The sequence below is a fragment of the Bombina bombina genome, chromosome 5 (genome assembly GCF_027579735.1).
Source record: "Bombina bombina isolate aBomBom1 chromosome 5, aBomBom1.pri, whole genome shotgun sequence".
Classification (NCBI taxonomy): Eukaryota; Metazoa; Chordata; class Amphibia; order Anura; family Bombinatoridae; genus Bombina; species Bombina bombina.
The window spans coordinates 307,638,619-307,665,047 of record NC_069503.1 but is presented as its reverse complement, the minus strand read 5'-3'; the positions used below and the strand labels follow the sequence as shown (position 1 = coordinate 307,665,047).

Below are 26,429 nucleotides of genomic sequence, written 5' to 3'. Positions count from 1 at the left end.
AAATGTAACTCAGTAATAAGCAATAGCAATAATATACATGCTTCTCCGTATAATATTTTTGATGATATATAGATAGACAACCCGCACTAATAAAAGGCTTGCCTGCATCAGGAAGGTACACATTATGCACACATCTATGTATAGAGTGCCTGCAATGCCCCCCCCCCCCAGCACTTGGGCCCTGGTGCCACTGCACCTGCTGTGCCAATGGTAGTACCACACATGGTTAAATTAATTTGTAAGCCACCTAGTCCCACTGCACTAATAACATTTTTGGCAGATATTCTATTCTGGAGCATCACTAAGGCAGTAAACTAAATGATAGAATGTGATCCAGAGTACATAACAGTTTGCAACACTATTTTATTATTGTTATTTTTAGTTTGTTTACTTTAATTCACTGAAGGCCTTATAACTATTGTCTTTATGTGCAATTACATTCTGTATAACGCCTTAAAATGTAGGGAATTTTAGACAGCGGCCGTACATAGGGAATAAAAAGAGGAGGAGCCAATGTGTGTTGCATAGAATCTGATTAGGTACAGTCAGGTTTTCTTTGCAAAGTAGCAAACCCTGAGTTATTGCTTACTATATTTATTGTTTGTGAATGGCTCAACTCCTGAATCTGAGTGAGCACCAGCCTTGTAGTATCTAAAAATTGCATGTTTTTATGCAATTTAGTATTTTGTCTGTAGTTAAATCCTTAAGTGAACCTTAGTTGTATGATTAAATCTGTCTTCACTGGAAAATGATATAAAAAACAAACAAAACCCTAAAAATATAAGTGCAGACAGTGGACATTCTATTACTTAGAGCAGAGATGGGGGGCCTTGGCTCCTGATGTTTCAGAACTACAATACCCATGGGAAATGTAGTTCTGAAACATCTGGAGGACCAAGAATGTTCCCCATCTCTGACTTGGAGGATATAGTCAATTCTTCTTGACTAAACTAATATATTTTTCTGAACTTTGGGTTCAGTGGATATTCACCCTTTTTTCATAAGTATGACATCTTTTTTGAATCAGGGACATTAAAGGGACACTGAACCCACATTTTTTCTTTCGTGATTCAGATAGAGCATGCAATGTTAAGCAACTTTCTAATTTACTCCTATTATCACATTTTCTTCATTCTCTTGGTATCTTTATTTGAAAAGCAAGAACATACGTTTAGATGCCGGCCCATTTTTGGTGAACAACCTGGGTTGTTCTTGCTGATTGGAGGATTCATTTAACTGACCAATAAACAAGTGCTATCCATGGTTCTGAACTAAAAAAATAGCTTATATGCCTTCTTTTTCAAATAAAGATAGCAAGAGAATGAAGAAAAAATTATAATAGGAGTAAATTAGAAAGTTGCTTAAAATTGCATGCTCTATCTGAATCATGAAAGAAAAGAAAAATTGGGTTCAGTGTCCCTTTAAGGGTCTGGTAAATGTATAGATTTAGCTTTTGAAGAAAAAGAGACAGTTTCAGCACTTGTAAACTTTGCAATGTTTACATTTACCATATAATATCTAGAAGGTAGAGTGACCCCTTAGTTAAAAGAGGAGATTGGTCATGGGCAAGTGGGTGTAATATATTTATTTTTAGGCTGAGATAACCCAAGGTAAAATGAATTCCTCAACTAAAGACATATTCTTTGTTTCCTGAAGTAAATGGTCTCATGGTTATATATATATTTGGGCCTTATGTAGAGTTGCAGTGCCAGATACCTTCCACCCTTTCATTTTACTCATAACATGGTGGCTAAAAGATTACAAAACGGCCTTTTTCACACTGTTCAAGTGATATCCAAAGTGACACGTGATTGTTCAGTAGAAAGAGGACATTGTCTTCACGCCAATTAAGGATAATACAGCCCTCTAAGTTACAGGTCATCATAGTTAACGGCTACTTCCTATCTTTGTCCTTTCTTTCTCTCTTTGTGGCTATTCATGAGTGCACCTATGCTTTTGACTATTATGTTAGAATGTTTTTTCTCAGAATACAGCAGAAAACTTACATAATTAGATGGGGATAACAGCAGTAAAACATATGCATTAACCAAGACAACATGGGTAATTTTTCAGTGAACAAAATGTTGAAACATACAGATAGTTGTGTGATGTAATAAATTTTTGTTTTAAAAAAAAGGTCTAGAAAGAGGCCAAACACACACACTTGTTTAATCATCTTCAATTATTTACTTTAAGGACCAAGATTTTGTCTTGCTTTTGCTATATGCATCACTAAATCAGAAAGAATCACACATTAGTGTGAAAGCTAAGCTGTAGGTATAATTTAATTTCTTTCTACACAACAATGTCCACACTTGCAGTCGCCTCATACTTTTAAAAATAATTTATTTCATACATAAAAATCTGAGTAACAAAATAAAGCATAACGAAAGTCATTCAGATTAATACGATAAAAACAAGCTGTATAAGGTTAATGTTTCATAATGGAGGAAGTGGATACCAGAACAACATGCAAAGTGCAATTAAAGAAAATGTGAGTGGGTGAAAATAATATTGTTTTAGTGGATTATATAACCTTCACCACAAACATGTTCATGAAAAAGTGCTAATGTACTAATGGAAATGTGCAATAGACTTCTATGGAACACTAGGGTTTTTCCCTGGGGAGATATATTGACTGACACAACAAAGGAAGCTTCTACTGCAATCATTTCACACAAATGTGAAGCAGTATAGAAGACAGTTAGAATAATGTTTAGAAAATCTCAGAAGCATTTTAGTCTAAAATATATGTGTAGATATCATATCAAAGCATTGGTGATTAGATTTAAATTCTGTTATATGATAACAAGTGATTTTACTACAGTCAGATAACGAACATATCCTTTAGTGCAATTGGATGACAAATGAGTTGATGTTAAAATGTTTTAAAATACTATCATTAAATGTATATTCTTTCAGGGTATAAACCTGATTCCTTTTATGGACTCATGGGCAAAAGATCTTTATATTCTGGTATGTATTTCCCATTTGTTATACTGTTAGGAAATGTTGATATTAATGATCACAAAGATAGGTTTCAGGCACATGAATACTGATATCTAGTAAGCATCTATTTTTTCCAATTGTTGGTGAAAAAGGGGTTAACATTAGAGTGTTTTATGTAGTCTCTATGTTATGAAAATAATTTTTATAGTTTTACCATTCTATATACAAGCATATTTAAATGGACATGACACATTTAATTTCTATTATCAACTTTGCGTCACTCTCTTCAGTCTCCTTTTTTGAAGCATCTCGTAAGCCAATGTTAAGAGGTATATATGTGCAGTCACCAATCAGCGTCTAGCTTCCAGTAGTGCATTATTGCTGCCCCTGAGCCTACTTAGGTATGCTTTTCAACAAAGGATTCCAAGAGAAAAAAATAAATTATATACAAGATATGCAATGTAAATCTGTTTAAAATTACATGCTCTGCCTGAATCATGAAAGTTAAAGGGACATGCCACCCACATTTTTTCTTTTATGATTTAGAAAGAGAATGCAATTTTAAACATCTTTCTAATTTACTTATATTATCTAATTTGTTTTATTCTCTTGATATTCTTTGATGAAAAGCATATCTAGATATTCTCACTAGCTGCTGATTGGTTGCTGCACATAGAAGCCTCGTGTGATTGGCTCACCATGTGCATTGCTTTTTCTTCAACTAATTATATTTTAAAAATGAAGCAGAATAAATAATGGAAGTAAATTGTAATGTTGTTTAAATTTCTATTCGCTATCTGAATCATGAAAGAAAGATTTTGGGTTTAGTGGCCCTTTAATTTTGACTTCAGTATCCCTTTAAAACTTCCCCATACATATACAGATATTTTTAATTTAATAGTATTTTTTTAAAGAACAACCTTTTTAGATAAAAATAATATGATACAATTATAGAATGATGCATTTCTGAATTACTTATGATAAGCAACTACAAGTCATATTTTATCATGTCCCTTATTAAAGCCAGTAAACTGGGTCAGTAGATAAAGGTCTACTTCAAAGGCAATAAATATTGCAATCGCTTTTTAATATAACGGTGCATGAAGCACGTCCATTACCGTAATTTTCAAGGTTAATCTGTTTTCCATCCACATGGACAAGTGCTAAGTAAGTTTCAATATTACTTTTCTTATTTCATGACAGTAAGACTCCCAAAAAAACTGTTTTACTATTGATTTTGTATCCCCATCTTAATTTGTCCTACATTTTTATTCACAGTAACACAAAGCAACTACAAAATATAAAACTTAACATCAAAACCTTAAAGGGATATAAAACCTAATTTTCTTTTATTCATGATTAAGATAGAACATACAGTTTTAAACAGCTTTCCAATTGACTTCTATTATCAAATTTTCTTTGTTTTTTCTTGTTATCCTTTGTTGAAAAACAGGAGTGTGCACGTGTCTGCCACAGTTTTGCAAGAATATTATATATTAGCAAGAGCACTAGATGGCAATACTATTTCCTGTTATGTAGCACTCCAGGCATGTGCATGCTTCTTATCTAGATATATCTTCAGCAAAAAGTAACAAGAAAACAAAGCAAATTTGATAAAAAAAAGTAAATAGTAAACTTTTTTTTAAAATTGTATGCTCTGTCTGAATTATGAAATACATTTTTTGTGTTTCATGTCCCTTTAAGATCTGATATGGTTCTTTAGCAATGTGATTAGACATTAATGTTGCCTAAAATATCCAATTTATTATCAGTGATCATAGCATTTGGCAAATATCTTTATTTAAACAAGCATATTAAAAAAATATTCATTTGGTTCAGAAAGTCTTAGTCCTTGTAGCAATGTTTAGATAAAGTTAAGAAAACTACACGGAGAAACAGGTGGTTCAGTTGAATTAAATATAGAAACATAGGGCTAGATTCATAGACATCTACAAAATGGCCTCATCATTAAGGCAAGTCTAAATTTAAAATGAATTGAGGTTCACTTTACCTGTCTTTTCTAGCTGATCACCAGTGGGTGTTTTTTCCTTTAGCATATGTAGGGCTCAATTACAAGGTGAGTGCAATCTATAGGGCAGGGTGTGTTACCTCACCATCGCACTAAGAATAACACACAATCTGGTATTGTAAGTGAATAGTTAAAATTGTAAGTGTTGTCCTCGAGCCCAATCCAAAATACAGCTCTAAAATTTAGCGCTTGGGAGACCTGTTGTAAATCATTAATATTTATAGTATAGCACAGAACTACATGGAGAACTCCACTACTAGCGCACCATCATCTGAGTGTACTATCGGCTTAGTGTTCCAGGGTTATCTGAAGTCTATAATGTGAGTGATTTAATGCACCCGAGCTATCTGACATAAAGATGTTCATACTCAAGTGGTAAAAAATAACTTTAGACTTATAATATGATCACAAAAATAGAAAGTGAAAAGTGAGAAAATGGTAAACCCCTATCCTGATATATTTATGCCATCTCAGGCAACCGGGACTTAAACACAAGACACTCACCCTCCCAAGTTCGTCCGTATTCCGTAGCCGTCAGAGGTGTACCAGTATGCACCGAAGGTTTGGAGATTCTTAGCCAAATAGATCGTACCAACAGAGTCCCAAGAGCACTAGCAAATAAAACATAGGTTTATTAAATCCATTAAAATCTGAAAAACAAGCTCATGGGTCGATAGTGCAAACATGAAATAAGAGCAAGTGAGCGTGGCACCAATGGCTTACATGTTTTGTCGGAAAGCCGTAATCATAGCCTGTGGTACTACACACATGTGTACAGTTTTAAAAGGGTAACAATGTATCTAATAGGCTGAAAAACCTAATGGATTTCACAAAAGACACACCCACTTCAACTATCACTTATGTGTGAAAATTAACCCTTAGGGCTACAGAAGGGAAAGAGACAGATAAAACAAAATATATATATATATATATATATATATACAAACAGACCACCTAGTTAGCTGTGTACTAAACGTACCTGGTATTAAAATATTACATTGTATTGTGTTATGTTGCCTTCCCTTGCATTGTATTATACTATATTGTATGGTATACAAATCTGAGAATATGATTACGTCATAGAAGGCTTGTAGGACAGAATAGACATAACATGTATACATAGTAATGCAAAAAACACAAACCTTAACAAAAACAAGGTGTAACAATAATAAAGTGTATTATTAGCTATAATAAATAGCAGCATAGAAAATTGTCATTTATATATATTATGTGTAAAATACCAATATTTGTATATACAAAGAACAGTGCTGCTATGTATTATATTATAATAAAGATGAAGCATATTAGCTATAGAGCAAGTTAACACGTCAATATATTATCTAGGTGTAAGGAGGGGATGGAAGTATATAAACACATAAATGTGAAGAGATAAGTCAGCGAAGACATAGCTAAGGGCTAAAGGATAACTCATATAGTTACATTCCTCTTCATATGCATATTTGTGTTAATGTTTGTCATTTATAGCTATTGGTAATGTGACAAGGATATGAACAAAATTACTCCCAATAGTTTACAAGGTCAAATCTCGAGTTAAGACCCTGGGGAAGTCTGGTTCTTAGATGAAAAATCCAATATATTTCGCATTTGACCAAAATCTTCTCAATGTTACCACCCCTGTGGGGAACCCTTGCTTTTTCAATAGCTATCCATCTGAAGAAATTGAGGCAGCTATTATGTTTAGTTGCAAAATGTTGCACCAAAGGGGTGGTAGCAGTACCTCTGGTCAGTGTAGATATATGTTCCCTCACTCGGGAATTAACATCCCTTGAGGTAAGTCCAACGTATTGGAGACTACAGAGGGTACAGGTGACAAGGTAGATAATATTTGTGCTGGTACAATTGAGGCATGATTGTATAGGATAGACTTGGCCAGTTACTGAGGCTCTGAATTCTGTAGTAATCTGTGCATAATCACAGGGCTTACATTTCTTGTGGCCACATCTATACATACCCAGATGTCTAAGCCAAGAGCTAGAGTGTTGCATGCTCTGTCTTAATTGAGTTGGGGACAGAATAGAGGCAAGGGTAGCACATTTTTTGTATGAGCATCCGATTCCCTCCCTGACTGTACCCTTGAGTTTGTCGTCAGCAGCCAAAAGTGGGAAGTGTTTTTTCACAATAATACAGATTTCTGAATATTGTGCACTAAAATTAGTCACAAAATGAATACCCATAAAATCTTTGATAGTATTTTTATGCTTGTCTTGCAGCATTGATTCTCTGGAAATACAGTCTACTTGATGTTTAGCTTGTTTGATGTGACTTTAGTAGAATATCTCTGTTTTAATCTATTCTCGAGCAACTCTGCCTCCTGCATGTAGTCCTCTTGTCTGCTGCAATTTCTCTTTATTCTCATAAATTGGCCTTTGGCCACAGCATATGAGGTATTTTTTGGGTGACAGCTTGAGGCATACAGGAGTGTGTTGCCCGAGATAGGTTTGCGGTAAACTTTGGTAGAAATAGACCCATCTGGGTTACCTGTTACTGTTAGATCAAGATAGTCAATGCTAGTAGGATCAGAGATGAAGGTAAAGCAGATATTCAGCTCATTTTGGTTTAGCCAAAGTACAAATTTGGCTATCTCATCAGGGGGACCAGACCATATACACAGCAGGTCATCAATATATCTTTTGTAAAAATATATGTGACCTGTAGAGATTACTATCTCCATAAATGCTCTCTGTTTCCCAACTGCCAAGATACAAATTAGCATATGAGGGGGCAAATTTTTCCCCCATGGCAGTACCGCATTTCTGAAGATAACAACTTCCTTCAAAACAGAAGAAATTATGTGTAAGGAGGAACTCTAGCACACGAATAACGAAGGACTGAAATTCTACTGTGTATTGCGTGTATTGACCAAGAAAGAATTTAACCGCCAAAATGCCTTTTGAGTGGGGTATGGAAGAGTATAGGGAAACAACATCTATTGTAACCCAGACAAAATTTCCCCCCATTTTAGCTCAGCCCAAAGATTGATGATATGCTTTGTATCCCTAGTATGGGAGGGTAAAATATTAACTAAAGGCTGTAATATGGCATCAAGCCATAACGAAAGTCTTTCAAGGAGTGAATCTACCCCACTGACAGTAGGGCGACCCTTAATATCTGTAAGGGATTTGCGAACCTTTGGAAAAGGTGGAACATGGGGATCTTGGGGTACTGCACATTTAAAAATGAAGCTGTCTGTTCATTTAGAAACCCATGTTCAGCACCATCATCCAAAATTTCCATAAGTTGTCTCTTGAACCTAGTCGTGGGATTTGTGGTCAATACTGAATAGTCATGATGATTGTGGAGTTGGCGTAAAGCTTCTGCCACATAATCTGATCGATTCATAATGACAATGGTGCCACCCTTATCGACCGGGCATATGACAATATTGGTATTTAGTTGTAAATGCCTCATTGCCTCTTTTAGTCTTTTAGGCAAATTTTGGGTAAAGCTACCAAGATTGTCATTGAGAACCTGGAGGTCCTTTTCAACTCTAGTGTGAAACGTCTCTGTAATTTGACCCCTGCTATGAATAGGATAAAAAGTTGATTTTTCCTTAAAGGTGGCACCAGTATTTATAGGGCCTGGATCATGACAAAATTCAGAATATAAATGTTGGAGACTAATGACATCATATGCCTCAGAAAAGGACTGTGTTCCGGATATACTGGATGCTATAGTGCTTGTCGGAAGTACTTGCTCAGAGAAATTAGAGGTAAAATACTTTTTTTAGGGTAATATTCCTAATAAGACGATTAACGTCTATCATTGTTTGAAAATAAATCAAACTTAGCCATAGGAGCAAAGCCTAAGCCTAGTCTTAGCAGTTCAAGCTGATCCTGACAACTGTGAAGATGACAAATTTATAACAGTATCTATTTGTATTTTGTCTGTATGCGGTTCCCTCTCAGTTGATACCTTTCTTGATTCCCTGTGTTGACTGTTGCTGGGCCGCCTATGCCCTGAGGTATGTGGCCCAAGAGAAAAACCTGATCAAGAGTAGATTGATCACAAACATTGGTATGTTGCTTTGTGTATGTATCTATTGAATTTAACGATGTATCTGTAGGAACATATTTAGAGGTGTAAGTCCCTGTTTGTTGTTTCTCTTTAGGATTTGCCCCTAATGAAAGGCCCATGGCATTGGTAGTTACTGAAGATGGTGTTTTTAATATACTCGTCTGTTGATTTGTCATGGTATTTGTGCGTGTAAGAGTTCCTATTTCCTCTTCATTGGCTGATTGGTTCTCATCTGATGACCTATCTGATCTATCAGTGTCACTATCTGTAAAAGTAACAGATTTGGATTATTTATTATGATTTCTACGATTACCCCTATGTTTCTTAGACTTAGGTGTGTTGCGTCTATATTCATTGCATTGTTTCTTACTCCATATGTAAACCAAATCTTTTTTGATAATCTTGGCCAAAAGCAAAATATATTGGATTTTTTTTATCTAAGAACCAGACTTCTCCAGGGTCTTAACTCGAGATTTGACCTTATAAACTATTGGGAGTAATTTTTTTCATATCCTTCTCACATTACCAATAGATATAAATGACAAACATTAACACAAATATGCATATGAAGAGGAATGTAACTATATGAGTTATCCTTTAGCCCTTAGCTATGTCTTCATTGACTTATCTCTTCACATTTATGTGTTTATATACTTCTATCCCCTCCTTACACCTAGCTAATATATTGACGTGGTAACTTGCTCTATAGCTAATATGCTTCATCTTTATTATAATATAATACATAGCAGCACTGTTCTTTGTATATACAAATATTGGTATTTTACACATAATATATATAAATGACAATTTTCTATGCTGCTATTTATTATAGCTAATAATACACTTTATTATTGTTACACCTTGTTTTTGTTAAGGTTTGTGTTTTTTGCATTACTATGTATACATGTTATGTCTATTCTGTCTTACAAGCCTTCTATGATGTAATCATATTCTCAGATTTGTATACCATACAATATAGTATAATACAATGCAAGGGAAGATAAGATAACACAATACAATGTAATGTTTTAATACCAGGTACGTTTAGTACACAGCAAACTAGGTGGTCTGTTTGTATATATATATATATATTGTTTCATCTGTCTCTTTCCCTTCTGTAGCCCTAAGGGTTAATTTTCACACATAAGTGATAGTTGAAGTGGGTGTGTCTTTTGTGAAATCCACTAGGTTTTTCAGCCTATTAGATACATTGTTACCCTTTTAAAACTGTACACATGTGTGTAGTACCACAGGCTATGATTACGGCTTTCTGCCGAAATATGTAAGCCATTGGTGCCACGCTCACTTGCTCTTATTTTATGTTTGCACTGTCGACCCATGAGCTTGTTTTTGCTCAGATTTTAATGGATTTAATAAACCTACATTTTATTTGCTAGTGCTCTTGGGACTCTACATTTCTTTTTGTTGTGCCACAAAAATAGAAACCCTATTGATTGCGCTCAAGCAATGTTTACGCACAATAGCACTAATATTTTTGTTGCCTAGCCCATAGTTGTATAAATAGGCCAGAACATGAGATCTCACACAGCAGACGTGAACCAGTAGCAATGTGGAAAAACAATAAATACAACGGCAACAGTTTTGCAAAAGGAGTTCTAAAAATATGTGTAATTTTTAAATATTCACGTCTGTTTGGTTATGTTAAAGTGGCCTTGCTGAATAGAAAAAAAATTGGTTGCAGTAATCTCACAGGTGTGAAAAATGGTTGACCATGTGGGTTCTGGGGTATTCTGGAACATCCTGGATTAGTAGTCTGGATTTTTCACCTAAACCATGACTCAGCATACGGATCGCCCTAGTGAAGTATCTTGCGGCTGTCTCTTTTTTAACTTTTCATTTATTTTTCTTGAACTTTTTTCTTTTGTACAATGCTTATGCTAGAGTGGACTGTTTTTGTAGAGGGTGTTTTTTTTTTTTTTACATTTTTAATTTTTTGTTTTGGAATATTTTAAAAACATTGTTGTAATGCTGGTGTCCTTAAGAGTAGAAGAGTGGAAGTCATTCTATGCCGAGGGAAGTAAACATTTTTAAGATAGAAACAGCTCAATGGAGTTGATCTTGCTGCTGGTTGCTTTGATGATTGGTGGAATCTTTATGTATTTCACAGTATTAAAGTGGCAAAGTTGCTGTGCATTTTTTCAAAGAGATATAAGTTTCAAGAACGAGTTTTACATGAATTAAGGCCATAAATATTAATGGTAGAGAAGAAGAAACAGAAGACCCATCAGGTCCCCCACATTTCCATTTGAACTGTAAATATAATTATTTTTCAGGCTAGCCTTATGCTAATCCAAGGTATTCTTTAATTACCTTACGGTTTTTGTTTCACTTGAAGCCTTTTATATGAATCAAGTACCCTTTTTGTACACGGGTGTTTAAACACATTATTCCAGAACTTCATATTCTCCAATTTGAGATAATTACCCCTTTGCTTTGGCACTGATTTTTTTTTTCTTTAAACATTTATTGAACCAATGATTAAACACCTGCGCTCAAGTAAGCAGATATGTTCTTGCCTTTGGCATCAATTATTTCAATCAGCAGTTTGTGGATTGTTCTCACAGGGATTTATCTTACACATTTTTTTTATAAAGAGACATTTTTAAACTGATTTGTAGATCATCATTGTTGGTTTGTTTAACTTTGGGTACAAAACTTTAGTCTAACAGTATCTGTATGTTTTAAAATATGAATATAATATTATTTGATAAATAATAAATTATTGCTTTATACATCAATCTATTATAATGTTGAGCTATCAATTAAAAAATATTTTCTTCTAGATTATAAATACAAAACATTATGGGGTTGATCACTTTTGTTTAGAAATTTACCATTAAAGTCTAGTGGATTTTTGTAGATAAATAATTTTATATGTTTTTCTAAAGGTTTGTGATCAGCTGTTATATGTTATAATTGTGGATGCATTATTTGAGAAAACTGTATTTCCCACACAGGCACTTAAAGTATCCATATTCCCTAAGGTAGCAAGTTGTGGCAAGTGCAGTTATTTGTTGAATTATAAGGAAGGTCAACCTTGTGATAATTACTGAAGATTTGTTAAATCACTATCCCAATCCACTCCATATTTAAACTCTATAGGGTTGAAATTTTAAGCACTGATAAGATGTATTTCCATGTTTATTAAGTTCCAAACCTATGTGAAGCCATCTGTTACTGGCCAATTGGAACCAATATAAACAATTATAAGTGAAGTAAGAGAGTTGATTTTGTGACCTTTAAATTGTCTTTGACATAACATCTCTGTAGACATCATTAGGAGCTTTTGGGGTTTATTATAATTAATTAGTAGAAGTGTGTAAAATGCTTTAGCCTAACTTTCAGGTTTTAATCGTCAGATCCATTCCAGTCTATTTAAAAATCATTACATGGTTTTTAGGGTGGTTTTGCATTGCTTAAAAACCCTCAATCATTTGCATTGAGGGAATTCAACAGTAGAATTCCAATCCACAAGAAATCATATTTTTCTTAAAGCAAATCATGTTTTAAACTTTGAAACTTGTACATAAAATAAATGCAAACAATATAATGTTTATTTATGCAACTAAGTGGTTGGTCATTTTAAATATAATCCATTTGTTAACTATTGATGACAGTTCCAGCACACAATAAATTGGTAGCAATGGATGGGTCATGGGTGAACCATGGAGTTAGCCTGGGTGGCATAGAGCCATAACTGATCCATCGTCAGAGTCCAGTGGTATTACTGTGTAGTTAGGGGTGTGACTGGGCCATAGAACCGCCACTAGAATTTAAGCATATTTGACCTTGGAATGCAATATAATAACAAGATAAATAATTCAATACCAGAGGTTTTAGAGAGGTAATTATTTATGGAAATCTTGTATTTAACTCTAATTCCCTGTTACTCCACAATTTTGTTATATTAGCCTTATGCAGATCAGAGGTATTCTTGAATTCTTTTACAACCTGTATTGGAATTCTTTTTGATCAATCCACCACCATTATTTTATAGATGTGCTTATGTTACCCTTTAACTTGAGATAATTCATAGTGGCCCAACCAGTTATTATACAGGTATCATGGCTACAAGTTTGTAATCTTGGCAGTGCCAATTCAATAATACCCATTGTTTACCAGTAGCTATTATGGCATGGATTCCAATCATTTAGGAAATTCACAAAGAAATATTGTAAAACAGCTTGTACATTTTTTTTGTAGTAGATTTTAAATTACTTTCTCTTAATTAATGAAACTAACAAACCAGGTTGCTTTACAATATTTTCAGAAGTCCAGTATTTTCCAGGTAAACAGATAAGAAAAGTAAAAAAAAAAATGGGGCTAAAACAAAAAGTAAAGAATGTCAAGTAATTAATTCAATACAATATTGTGATTACTATCTAATATGTTTAAATGCAAAGAAAAAAAAATAGGACATGTGTGCCATTTATAAGTTGATATCATTTTAATAAATTTTATAATACACGTTTTATACTTCAAAACACTTAATTGCTATTATAAATGAACCTTTAAATTTTAAATTTTGGGCTACATTACGAGTGGAGCACAATTTAGCACTCCCGCTTGAGCGTAAACTACTCAAGATAGAGGCTTTTTTGACGTGTAGGGTTGTGCTCGTATTAGAAATTGAAAAAGTTTTCATGCAACTGTAAATACGACATGCGCAAAAAAAATATTGCGACCACATTAACTTCTCCAATAGGCTTCAATGGAGCACGAAAAAAGAAAATGAACACCTATTCTCGCACACTGATTCGACCGGGTATATTCAAAAGCACTAAACCCCAGAAATATGCATTTACAATAAATAATACATTATCCTGAAAGTGAAGAATATTTGAATAAAATATATACAGTAAATATACAGTTAAACACACAAATACACACACACACACATATATATATGCAATTTTTTCCAATCATTTTTATCCGACAGTGTTATTATGAGTGTAACTGTAGTTTTAGATGTATTTTTGATGTTTTTTGTGGAACTTTTTTATCCAGCGTAACAGTTAACCAGAGCTCTGAAGTTTACGCGTTTACTTTCAACTTGTAACACGTGTGCTATTTCAATTGCGCGCAAAGAGCCGCAATATACGCCTTATCCCTTGCGCCACTTGTAATCTAGCCTTTAGTTTGTGTACATTTTTCATTGTTGTGACTTTCTTACGCTTTAAAAAAGTATTTTTTTAAAAAGCATGGGCAAAGAAATACCAGGACAACTGTGTAGTATTAAATAGTGCTGTTACATTTTTTCCCATGCAAGGCATCAAGGACTATAAGTGAATCTGAGACTTGTGCTTCCATATTAAAAAGAACATTAGGGGTTAATCAGGTTATTTACAACTTAGCAAGAATCTTCAAATGTATTTTTCTTTTTTCTCAATAACTTAAACTATAAAATCAGTACTATTGTTACATTAGATAAAGCTTAAAATACCAGTAACAGCCTTCTAAAAATTAAGCCATTACATGGAACATTATCGTAAAATTTAAAGTAAAAAACCTTGCAAAATATCGGCTAGATTTAGAGTTTTGTCGGTAAGGACCCGCGTAGCTAACGCCGGCTTTTTTCTGGCCGCACCATAAAAATAACTCTGGTATTGAGAGTCCACATAAAGGCTGCGTTAGGCTCCAAAAAAGGAGCGTAGAGCATATTTAACGCAGCTTCAACTCTCGATACCAGAGTTGCTTACGCAAGCGGCCAGCCTCAAAAACGTGCTCGTGCACGATTCCCCCATAGGAAACAATGGGGCTGTTTGAGCTGAAAAAAAACCTAACACCTGCAAAAAAGCCGCGTTCAGCTCCTAACGCAGCCCCATTGTTTGCTATGAGTAAACACTTCCTACGTCTGCAACTAACACCCTAACATGTACCCCGAGTCTAAACACCCCTAACCTTACACTTATTAACCCCTAATCTGCCGCCCCCGCTATCGCTGACCCCTGCATATTATTTTTAACTCCTAATCTGCCGCTCCGTAAACCGCCGCTACTTACATTATCCTTATGTACCCCTAATCTGCTGCCCCTAACACCGCCGACCCCTATATTATATTTATTAACCCCTAATCTGCCGCCCACAACGTCGCCCCCACCTGCCTACACTTATTAACCTCTAATCTGCCAAGCGGACCGCACCGCTACTATAATAAAGTTATTAACCCCTAATCCGCCTCACTAACCCTATCATAAATAGTATTAACCCCTAATCTGCCCTCCCTAACATCGCCGACACCTAACTTCAATTATTAACCCCTAATCTGCCGACCGGAGCTCACCGCTATTCTAATAAATGGATTAACCCCTAAAGCTAAGTCTAACCCTAACACTAACACCCCCCTAAATTAAATATAATTTTAATCTAACGAAATTAATTAACTCTTATTAAATAAATTATTCCTATTTAAAGCTAAATACTTACCTGTAAAATAAATCCTAATATAGCTACAATATAAATTATAATTACATTGTAGCTATTTTAGGATTAATATTTATTTTACAGGCAACTTTGTAACTTTGTCGGCAGATTAGGGGTTAATGTTTGAAGTTAGGTGTCGGCGATGTTAGGGAGGGCAGATTAGGGGTATACTATTTATTATAGGGTTAGTGATGCGGATTAGGGGTTAATAACTTTATTATAGTAGCGGTGCAGTCCGGTCGGCAGATTAGGGGTCAATAAGTGTAGGCAGGTGGAGGCGACGTTGTGGGGGGCAGATTAGGGGTTAATAAATATAATATAGGGGTCGGCGGTGTTAGGGGCAGCAGATTAGGGGTACATACGTATAATGTAGGTGGCGGCGCTTTGCGGTAGGCAGATTAGGGGTTAATTATTGTAGGTAGTTGGCGGCGACGTTGTGGGGGCAGATTAGGGGTTAATAAATATAATACAGGGGTCGGCGGTGTTAGGAGCAGCAGATTAGGGGTACATAAGTATAACGTAGGTGGCGGTCGGCAGATTAGGGGTTAAAAAAATTTAATCGAGTGGCGGCGATGTGGGGGGACCTCGGTTTAGGGGTACATAGGTAGTTTATGGGTGTTAGTGTACTTTAGAGTACAGTAGTTAAGAGCTATATGAACCGGCGTTAGCCCAGAAAGCTCTTAACTACTGACTTTTTTCCTGCGGCTGGAGTTTTGTCGTTAGAATTCTAACGCTCACTTCAGACACGACTCTAAATACCGGAGTTAGAAAGATCCCATTGAAAAGATAGGATACGCAAATGACGTAAGGGGATCTGCGGTATGGAAAAGTCGCGGCTGAAAAGTGAGCGTTAGACCCTTTTTTGAGTGACTCCAAATACCGGAGTTAGCCTAAAACCAGCGTTAGGAGCCTCTAACGCTGGTTTTCACGGCTAACGCCAAACTCCAAATCTAGGCCTATGTTTTTAAATTCATCTGCTTCAATATGAAACATGAACATTTAATGCCACAGATATGTGCTCTGATTCCTTAGGGGTTTCAAATTGATAATTACTGATTTTACTCTAAACATTTTGCTAACAATGACAGTTTTTAAATATTTAAAACATTTATTTTGTATGTAGATCTTTTGCAATTCGGTACTTAAACGCTAATATTTATTATGTATATGTAAAAAAGGTTAATGTCGCCTTTACACTTTGAGCTTGCAGTCACAAATTAATAAAAAAAAACTGCAACTAGATCTCCCAACTGTCCTGCAGTATTGTGGGTGATATGGCCTACTTTCCACCCATACATTGTAGGTGTCCTGGTTTTCAGAGACTACCCTCAGCTACACCCATGACACACTCTGCCCCACTCAAAAAATGCCCCGGTCACCCCCATAAAAGTTTTGGCACACCCATGACTATGCCTCTCCAGTTGTGGTTCCGCCCACAAGCCATCAAAGATATCCCGGAAAGTCTCTGAGAAATTGTGGGAGGTATGCTATAACAGGAGTATTTACCTAGATCATTGAAAATGTAGTATATTTATTCTGTGTTTTGTATAAGTAATCCTGTGACCTCATATATATTAAAGTAACATAATGGTTGAATCCCTTTAAAAATTCAGTAATTATTTCTAAAAATAACACAACCTGCTAATATGGTAGTAAGGTGTGTGCATGAGCATCCCTCGATGTGCACATGCATGAATGTTCCTTGGCAGTTGTGGTATGCAGAGTGTAAGATGCATATGCATATATATCTGGTCGGTTTGTGGTGGTGTCTGGGTGGTCCATGGGTGGGCTAAGAGAAATCCGCCAAATCAGGACGTTTTAATGGCAAATAGCAAGCACAGGTATCAGTAAAACAGTGCTAACTCTTTAAACAAAGCATTTTTGTAAGTTGGTTTAGATGTAAAAATGCTTCTAAACTGTATTGCATTTCATATTTGACCATTATTTAAATATTTTATTAGTTTTGTGAGTCATACTGGTATCCATTACTCACCAACACCTGGACAGATTTATTGTGAATGAAAGCACAGGAATCCATACTTAAAAGGATGTTAAAAGCACCTCTTTCTTTTGTGAAAAACTAGTCATTGTCCCACAATCCATAGAGAGGCCATAAAGCAAAATCTGTAACCTGCAAATGTTGAAAATGAAATAGCTGATGTAGGCAATTTGTAACATTTTAAACACCTAAGTTACAAATAGACATTTATTTTTGACCTCTAGGGAGGGACAAAATACAATTTTTTAAACATAATTTGAGGTGTTAAATATCCATTTAAGTAATGTATTGATTTACAGGTCTATTTTTATGAAAGGAGCATACACTCAGTAAGCACAGCTGTATGTTATTGAAAATCACTAAAGGGACATGAAACCCAAATTTTAAATCGCTTTCCAAGTTACTTCTGTTATCTAATTTTCTTCGTTCTCTTAATATGCTTTGTTGAAAAGCATATCTAATAGGCTCAGTAGCTGCTGATTGGTGGCTGCACATAGATGCCTCATTTGATTGATTCACCAATGTACATTGCTATTTCTTCAACAAAGGATATCTGAAGAATGAAGCAAATTAAATAATAGGAGTAAATTGCTATGTTGTTTAAAGTTGTATTCTCTATCTGAATCGTGAAAGAAACATTTTTGGTTTGATGTCACTTTAAGCATTAACAAAAGTCTGCAGTATTTGGTTAACATGTTTTCGGTAGTTTTATGAAGATATTATTAAGCTTAAATGTCAGTATAACAAATGTGTAATTATATACAATATTCTTAAGTATACATTTTATTATACTAGGATGACCTCCCACCAACAATTGGATTAAAGCATTTAATAAATGTATTAGTTATAGTGAAGCATAAGAAAATATTTGTGTGTATGACTAAGGAGTGTTAGAAAAATAATGAAATAAAACATTGGATAATAAAGTGAACATATATTATTATATGTGTATTTGTATAGTAGTTGGTTTATTGATATGTTTTTTAGTACCTACCTAAGATTATTATTTAAAAAACTTTTTTTTTTCTCCTAGCCTCACTGATTGGTCTATTTAGTGTTATTTTTTTAATGTCTTTTTTAAATCAACCTCCGCCTCCTTATTCATTTAATCTATGCATTTTATCCCTTATAAATCCTCCAACACATTTTCCATGTTCTCTACATTATTAACATTATCCTTACTGTATGAGATTGTTTAATGCTACCTGTAATACTTCATTCATAATCCACACATTCATGTGAGTTTGTTTGATGACGTATAAAGAAGATTGTTTATTCCAGTGATATTAAACAGTATGGGATAGTAATTTAAATTGGTTAATTATGTGGAGTTAAAAAAATTGCAATTTACATTCATTATTTATTTTATTCTCTTTTCCTAAAATTTAACTCTGAGAGTGATTTGTTTTCTAAATTCCACTAAGATTCTATAAAGCAATGTGCACCACCAAGTTTTCTGTTTATCTCTCTCTCTCCTGCTGAAAGCCGTTGGGGACAGATGTAAAATAGACAATAAAACTAATTATTTAACAGGGTTTCCACATCGCATTCTCTTTTATTGTCTGTTTTATGTATGTCCCTAATTGTCCTCAGCAGAAGAAATTAGATGAGGAAAACTTAAAGGGACAGTAAACCTAAAATATAATGTTATATAATTCTGCACATAGTGCAGAATTATATAACATTATATTAGTGCTATCGTTATAAAACTTAATATTCCCTTTTAATTTTTTATAAATATGACAGTTTCTCAGACCCGCTCTCTGTACTCGGCTGAGCGGGTCTGTTTTTATTCCACAGCGCATCCGGACAGCTGTATAGTAACAGCCCGGCCCGACCGGGCCATAACACTAAGTGCAGCTCACTCCTGCTCTGTCTGACAGCAGGAGCGAGCTGCACTTAGTGTTATGGTGCGGTCGGGCTGGGCTGTGACTATACAGCTGACCCGATGCGCTGTGGAATAAAAACAGACCCGCTCAGCCGAATACAGAGAGCGGGTCTGAGAAACTGTCATATTTATAAAAAATTAAAAGGAAATATTAAGTTTTATAATGATAGCACTAATATAATGTTATATAATTCTGCACTATGTGCAGAATTATATAACATTATATTTTAGGTTTACTGACACTTTAAGTTTGAATATGGTGGTGCCCATTACTTTATAAAAGCTAAAGTACTTTACAGAAACTAAACCTTTACACTTATATATTCAATATTTAAACAACAAACATAATTGTGAAAAATGCACCTACATATTATTTTAAGGCTAATCTTTGCTTTGAATATATCATTATGTCTAGCACGTATTTACTGTTTTATATCACTTTAAAAAATAATTTTATTGACATTCTTGTGTTTTGTTAATACCTTTGTTTTTCTCATACCAGAGAGCTCCTAAATCGAGCAATTTAACCAAAGACTGGCTACTGGGATTATTTATCAAGTTAATATAAAGTATTTTCTTCTATGCTGGTTTATTACTATTTATCAAACAAATATTAAAGGGACAGTCTACTCCAGAATTTTTATTGTTTTAAAAGATAGATAATCCCTTTATTACTCATTTCCCAGTTTTGCATAACCAACACAGTTATAATAATATACTTTTAACCTCTGTGATTATCTTGTATCTAAGCCTCTGCAAACTGCCCCTTTTTCAGTTCTTTTGACAGACTTGCAGTCTAGCCAATCAGTGCCAGCTCCCAGATTACTTCACGTGCACGAGCACAGTGTTATCTATATGAAATATGTGAACTAACACCCTCTAGTGGTGAAACACTGTTAAAATGCAATCTGAAAGAGGTGGGCTTCAAGGTCTAAGAAATTAGTATATGAACCTCCTAGGTTTAGCTTTCAACTAAGAATACCAAGAGAACAAAGCAAAATTGGTGATAAAAGTAAATTGGAAAATTGTTTAAAATTACATGCTCTGTCTGAATCATGAAAGTTTATTTTGGCCTAGACTGTCCCTTTAAAGAGGAATTACACTGAAAATGGAAATATTTTGATATGAGTAGTAAAAAAAATGTATTGTACTTTCAATGTATTCATACTGTATCTATTTTGCCAAACTTTGCTGTAATTTAGGTCCGAAAATTGTTTCCCTTTGCCCGCAGATTGTCTGTGGGGCACCCTGCAGGATCCAGAATCCTGACCCTCCTTTATTCTGTAAATTTATTGCTTGATCAGTGAAGGAGTTTATTTGCTTATGTCCCCAATTGGCTACTGCACAGGAGATAAGATATGCTTAACCAAGAGGCTCTCTGTGTATGAACCTGGATTGCAAAATAATGACAATTTTTAAAGAAAATTACAGTTTTTATTCTTTATAAATATTTTTTTTTGTTTTTAAGGAGCTCTTAATTTTTTACAATTTACTTAGCTACCTTCCATGAGAGCTTATAGAAACTGCCGATTGCTCCTGTCTATTTTTTACTTTCCTTTATCCTATACCTTTTTAAGATATCTCGAAAAAAAGGGTAAATTGAATATTACAAAATTAACACAGTGACAGATAAGACAGCCTTATTTTGTGTGCTGCTTTCTCACCCCACTTGACAAAACATAGGAGTATGGTGTCTACCCTGTAAAGTAGGAATCAAAAATTATATTTTACATAATGAAATAACATTTATTGTTAAACAAAATGCAGTAGCTTTTCTTTCTCAATATAAATTGATGCAATTAAGCATTTATCCATTCAGTCATTAGGCCTAATACTCAGTGATATTCTGCCTAAAAAAATCTCCAAATTCATTTTTCCCTTTGCCTATATTTATAACTGATATCATATGCTAAATGTGCCTGTTAAACTATACTCTTCTTCTTGTAGAATGATTATTATAAATAATTTGGAACAATCTGCCCTTTCAACAAAGCAAACTCTAGAAATACATAAATGCTATGACAGTGGCTTTTGCTACAACATGGGAAGAACATTATTACTTAATTAAAGAAAATATACATGTTGTTTTATTAACAGTCCAGATTTTGTTAAGGCACATCTGTTCATAAACATGGCTATTTGAAAGGGTTATTCTGTGCTAAAATTACTTCCTCTAATTGGTTTGAGCATGCCATTTTGCATCACTGACCCTAGATAACTATGGCTTATCTTAGTTCATTTCAGCCTTTACATAGCTGTTACAATGTCTGCAAAAAAGCTTGAACCATTTAAACAAGACTTTGAAAGGTCGTTTTGGGGTCCCCTTGATATCAACGGGAGCCAAAAAACAATGCTTTGTGCTTAGTTAAGTTTATTAACAACTTTCAGCTTCCCATATGCTGATATTAACTGACATTAAAGGGTTATAAAGCCCTTTACAACTAACATTACAAAATGGTAGGCAATAGAATAAACCCTTAAAGGTAGATATAAGCAACTCTACAAAGTGTGGTTTCCCAAAACCCACACTAAAAGATATTAAATATACAAGATTAGAGTGCGCTAAACAGCTCTACCTATAGCCTAATTTACACTATTTTATAAATAAATAAAAGGTGTAAAATAATTTAATTTTGTATTTACACCTTTTAATAACATTACAAAATGTAAAGCATTTGTAAAACATTTAACATGCACTTATTAAACAAAATTATATGAATCTTTAAGAATTATGTGTAATAGGTACCTTTTAACTATAAAAAGAATTTATATCCTGAAATATTATATATTAAAGTAATAAAGAGTTAATAATTATACATATAATATACTGTTTCAAACCATGAAAAAATATATATTGACTTAACATAGAAGCCTGACATTGATGTAAATATAAATTTTACATGTATTTACATGTCTACTGTAGCTGAATCTATCACAGATGAAGGCTACAACCACCAAGTGATTTTTCATACCATCAGGTTAGAGTTGCTAAGCAACATACAGGTACTTTGTGAATTTTACTCCAATAACAATTTGCTGAAAATATCTAATAGCACCTAAGAAAATTTGTTGTGCACCTTTAAAATGAAATAATAAAACATATAAACTAACAAGTTGCTGAAACAATTTACACCTAATAACATTCGTTGAGCACTTTTAAAATGGTATAAGAAAATGTCAACCTACTGTAAAATGGAAGCTGAAAACACCAAGAATTTGTGTCTCAGTTTTTGCATCAGCAAAGTAAACAAGCCCATATTTAGCCTGGGTCAATAATTAAAAATGACATTATCTTATTAATTAGATCATGCATTTTTTTTAGAATTTCCTTTTAAGAACATACTCTATTAATGGTTCATTAGAACCACTAATATTTTCTTAATTTCAACCCGTTTACTGTAATTGGTACTTACAGCCAGGCAGCTAACCTAAGTAGAAAGCCAGTTATTCAAAAAGAACTTAATGATTATTACACCTGGTTAATCTGTAGGACAAACAACTGTGGAACAACACTAAAACATAAGAGACAGCTGTTATAATTGATATACAGCGCACATGTCTTCTTCCCATGACTATGTTCAATCAAGTGGGAAAAAGCGGTTCAGTTATTCTATGAAGTTGGTCCAGTAAAGTTTTAAGAGCTACTGAATGCATTAGTCGATCAGTTCCAAAGAATACCATGTTTGCATTAGCTTTCATGGAAAATGTGGATGGACTTGTGGGATTTGTGGTGTCTATGCAATAATATTTAAAAATAGATTGCTAAAAAGCCACTTTATGTATTTATTAAAAAAAATGTTATTGTAATTTTGTTTTATAGAAAAGCTTTATTTCTTTTAGGGTCTTCAGAACGGAACTCACTACATAATTATGAAAGAAGACGCAAATGAGAGCTCCCCTGTGCAATTTGTTAACCTTCATTAATTTAAACTGAATTTGAAGTGTAATATATAACATCCAGTAAAATACTTATTTATTTTAAGATTTATTGTTTTAGCTTCTATATTCAATAAAGTTATTATTTTTAATAGTGTGGCAATGATACTTGTTACCTAAATGTGCTGTGATTCTACAATACGAGTCTCCATAAAAAAAAAAAAAAAAAAAAAGGTTGAATACAACTAAGCACATCCAATGATTCACATAAATATGAAAAAAAACCTTGTTCTTTGATTAGGATATTCTGAAAAGTTCTGGAGTGTATCTTTTTTTCATACTCATAGCAGAAATCGATCAACCTGCAGTTAATTGATGCAATTTGTTTTCATGTTATAAAGCCTTGTATTTTTGTTATAAAAATTTAACTAGAATCATTGTAGCATGTTTTTTTTATGTGAATCCAAAGTCTTCATTTCACAATCTAGATTTTTCTGAGAGTGGCACTTTGAATAAAAAAAAAATATTAAATTTTGCAACATTTCTGTGTCAGTAGAATGTTTATTATAAAATAACCCACAGAGTCTAGCATGATGGTAAACATAATATGAATCTATGTAAAATGAATTGTCCTGAAATGCCTTCTCCAATTGAGGGCCTTCATGTTAAGTAAAATGATTATACTTCTTGACTCTTAATCTATATTCTGTATCATTCATTCTATATAATGTATAATAGCCAATGAGAAACTGTTCCGTGCCTATGGTCTAAATGTGCTAAGTAGATTGACCCTTGTCTGCTTTCTGCTTCTTACCCTCTCCATCACCTCTGAGTTCGTGTATACAAATCAACCCACACCCAGCTTAGTGCATGGGGGCCTATGTCTAATGTACAAGCTTATTTTAGGGAGATATTGATTGGCAATTAAAAACTTTGTCAATGGCCTCAATGTACTAAGCAGCACATGCAGCTTTTGAGCCCTTGTAGGAAAGGTTCGCATATGCAAGGCTGCATTCCGCAATTTAAGAAGTTTTTTACCCGCTCCGCCACCTCTAACCTAATTTGGCAGATATAAATCACCCAGCAACTAGCTTAGTACATTGGGGCCTATGTCTTATGTACAGGCTAATTTTAGGGAAATATTTATATGTGGGCTGGCTGAACATATTAGTAGTATCTTTCTAGGCAAAAGTAGTTGAAAAAATAGATTATAAATCTTTGCCTAGTAGCAATTGTTTCTAATAGTTTATCATACACTACCTTAAAATAACATATGCACGCCATGTTTAGTTAGTAGGTCATGGTTAGAAGGTTTATGTTTATTATTCTTGCAGTTAATATTTTTAATATATGTATTGAAAAAAAATATATTTTTTTTTAATGTTTTTATTAATGAGTAGTCATGCATACAGAAATATAATGATATTACCAAAAATGAAGCAATGGCAATAACACGAAACTGTTCATACTCATTCAACTTACACTGTTATTGTTATCTGACTATGATACTGACAAAAATAATATAACCAAAGGTATAATCAAGCCTACACATTAACCCAAATAAACAGCAGTAAATGAGCCAAAAAGATGCTCTATTGTTGTTTAGGAATTTAAAAGAAATGCAGGTCTTAATGGTACAGCATAAATAGGCAGTGTAGGGCACAATTGGGCCTGGAGCAAAGCTAAGGGTTAAAGCTGAAGGGAGAGATAGGAGAAGAGGGCTGGCTAGGGAGGTTAGTTGCAACAATGTTGCATGCAAGGGAGGGGCCCACTACTCACCTTAAAAGTGGGGTCATCAGCTTCCTGGCCCTCTTCTTCCTGGAATCCGGTGCAGACGAGTTCTTTCTGTTATTGTTCAGGGTGATTTTTAATTTCTGTGAACAATGCAGCGATCCAGACGATCAAAACTCCCTCCACAGCGCTTCCACGAGTTGGTGTTTGAGAAACCTGGATCAGACAGACAGAAAAAACAGATAAGTGCACTAGATAGTATTGAAGAATTTGATGATATAATACCACCTACACAGTACACTAAAAGGCTAGGCCTTGTGCTTAAAAAACACAGATTAGTTACACAGTTAGTAGGTTGGATATTCATGCAACTAGTGATGGAGATAATTCAGCCTATGTATCAGCTGCAATGGCTAGGCCTGATGTGACATCGGCCTGTCTCCATACTCAGGAACAATTGCCCTCACTGCAAATAGATGGCCATGAGGGTGATTTGGGGGTTGAATTGCATGGTTCTACTACTAGGCCTCAAGCCTTAGGTACTCCATCGGGCAGGCCACATGCACAGGCTGTGGCCTATTCGGAGGGCATGGCCTCCCCAACTTCCAGGCCTATTTCTGATAGCCCCCCAGCCATAAGCAATCATGATATGGCGCCCTCATACATGGCCCACGTGGCAACCCCAGGCCCTTCCACCTATTCGGGCCCTCAAACAGTTTCTTCTCTGGCCCCTCTGGTAGGCCATGACTTGCCCCCAGGCCCCGGTTTGGCTTTCGCTTCCCCCTCAGGCCGCATGGCTCAATTAGGCCGCATGTCGGAAACCAGGGCCTGTTTTGGGCCTTCAGTCCGGCCTGGGCGACTTAACTGGTTCACATATCCCCGTTTTGGGGCCTTTAATCCGGCCTGTGCCTGGGCGATGTAGCGGTCTCAAATGTTCCCCCATCCAGCCCTTCTATGCTGTCCTCCGCACACCATCCGGTACCTTGTCTGCCCTTATTTGCTGCCCCCAGCCATCCGGTAATCTTACCTGAATCGGCGGTCTCAGTGATGCCGGTGTCGGGTCCTCCAAGCCAGGCCGCAGGTCCTCCAAGCCGGGTAGTAAGTGCGCAACCGGAAGTTCCGGTCACGCGCCCCTCCATTTCCGGTTCCGGTTTCGTCGGCCACAGCAGCATCGGGAGTCCAAGGGAGCGGCCGCATCCTCATCAGCTCCCGGAAGGTGAGCACCAGCAGAGGATGTCGGTCGGGGGAGGGTTAATAGGCCGCAAGGGAGTGCAAGTGCGGCGGCAGCGGGCATCTTCATGGGTCATTAGCAGGTTGGCGGCAGTAGGTAGAGGGCACCATGATGCCGGAAGATGCCTTATAATTACCGCAGGGTTCACCAGAGGCTTTAACACAAGGAGAGGTGTTACCGCTAGGGGTAATAGATTAACTCATTTGGGTAGAGGAATTCTATCAAGCGCTAACGCGCTAGGACAAGA

At 35.1% G+C, this 26,429-nt stretch overlaps 1 protein-coding gene across 1 annotated transcript in view; it reads left to right on the top strand.

Moving 5' to 3' along the window:
* TAC1 (tachykinin precursor 1) overlaps positions 1-23,761 on the top strand; it is a 34,592-nt gene extending 10,831 nt beyond the window's left edge. The window contains exons 6-7 of the mRNA XM_053712981.1: positions 2,923-2,976; positions 23,185-23,761. Of these exons, the coding sequence (XP_053568956.1) occupies positions 2,923-2,976; positions 23,185-23,234 (104 nt within the window). The 3' untranslated portion in view covers positions 23,235-23,761. The remainder of the gene's footprint in view (positions 1-2,922; positions 2,977-23,184) is intronic.
* Positions 23,762-26,429: the final 2,668 nt, after the last annotated feature.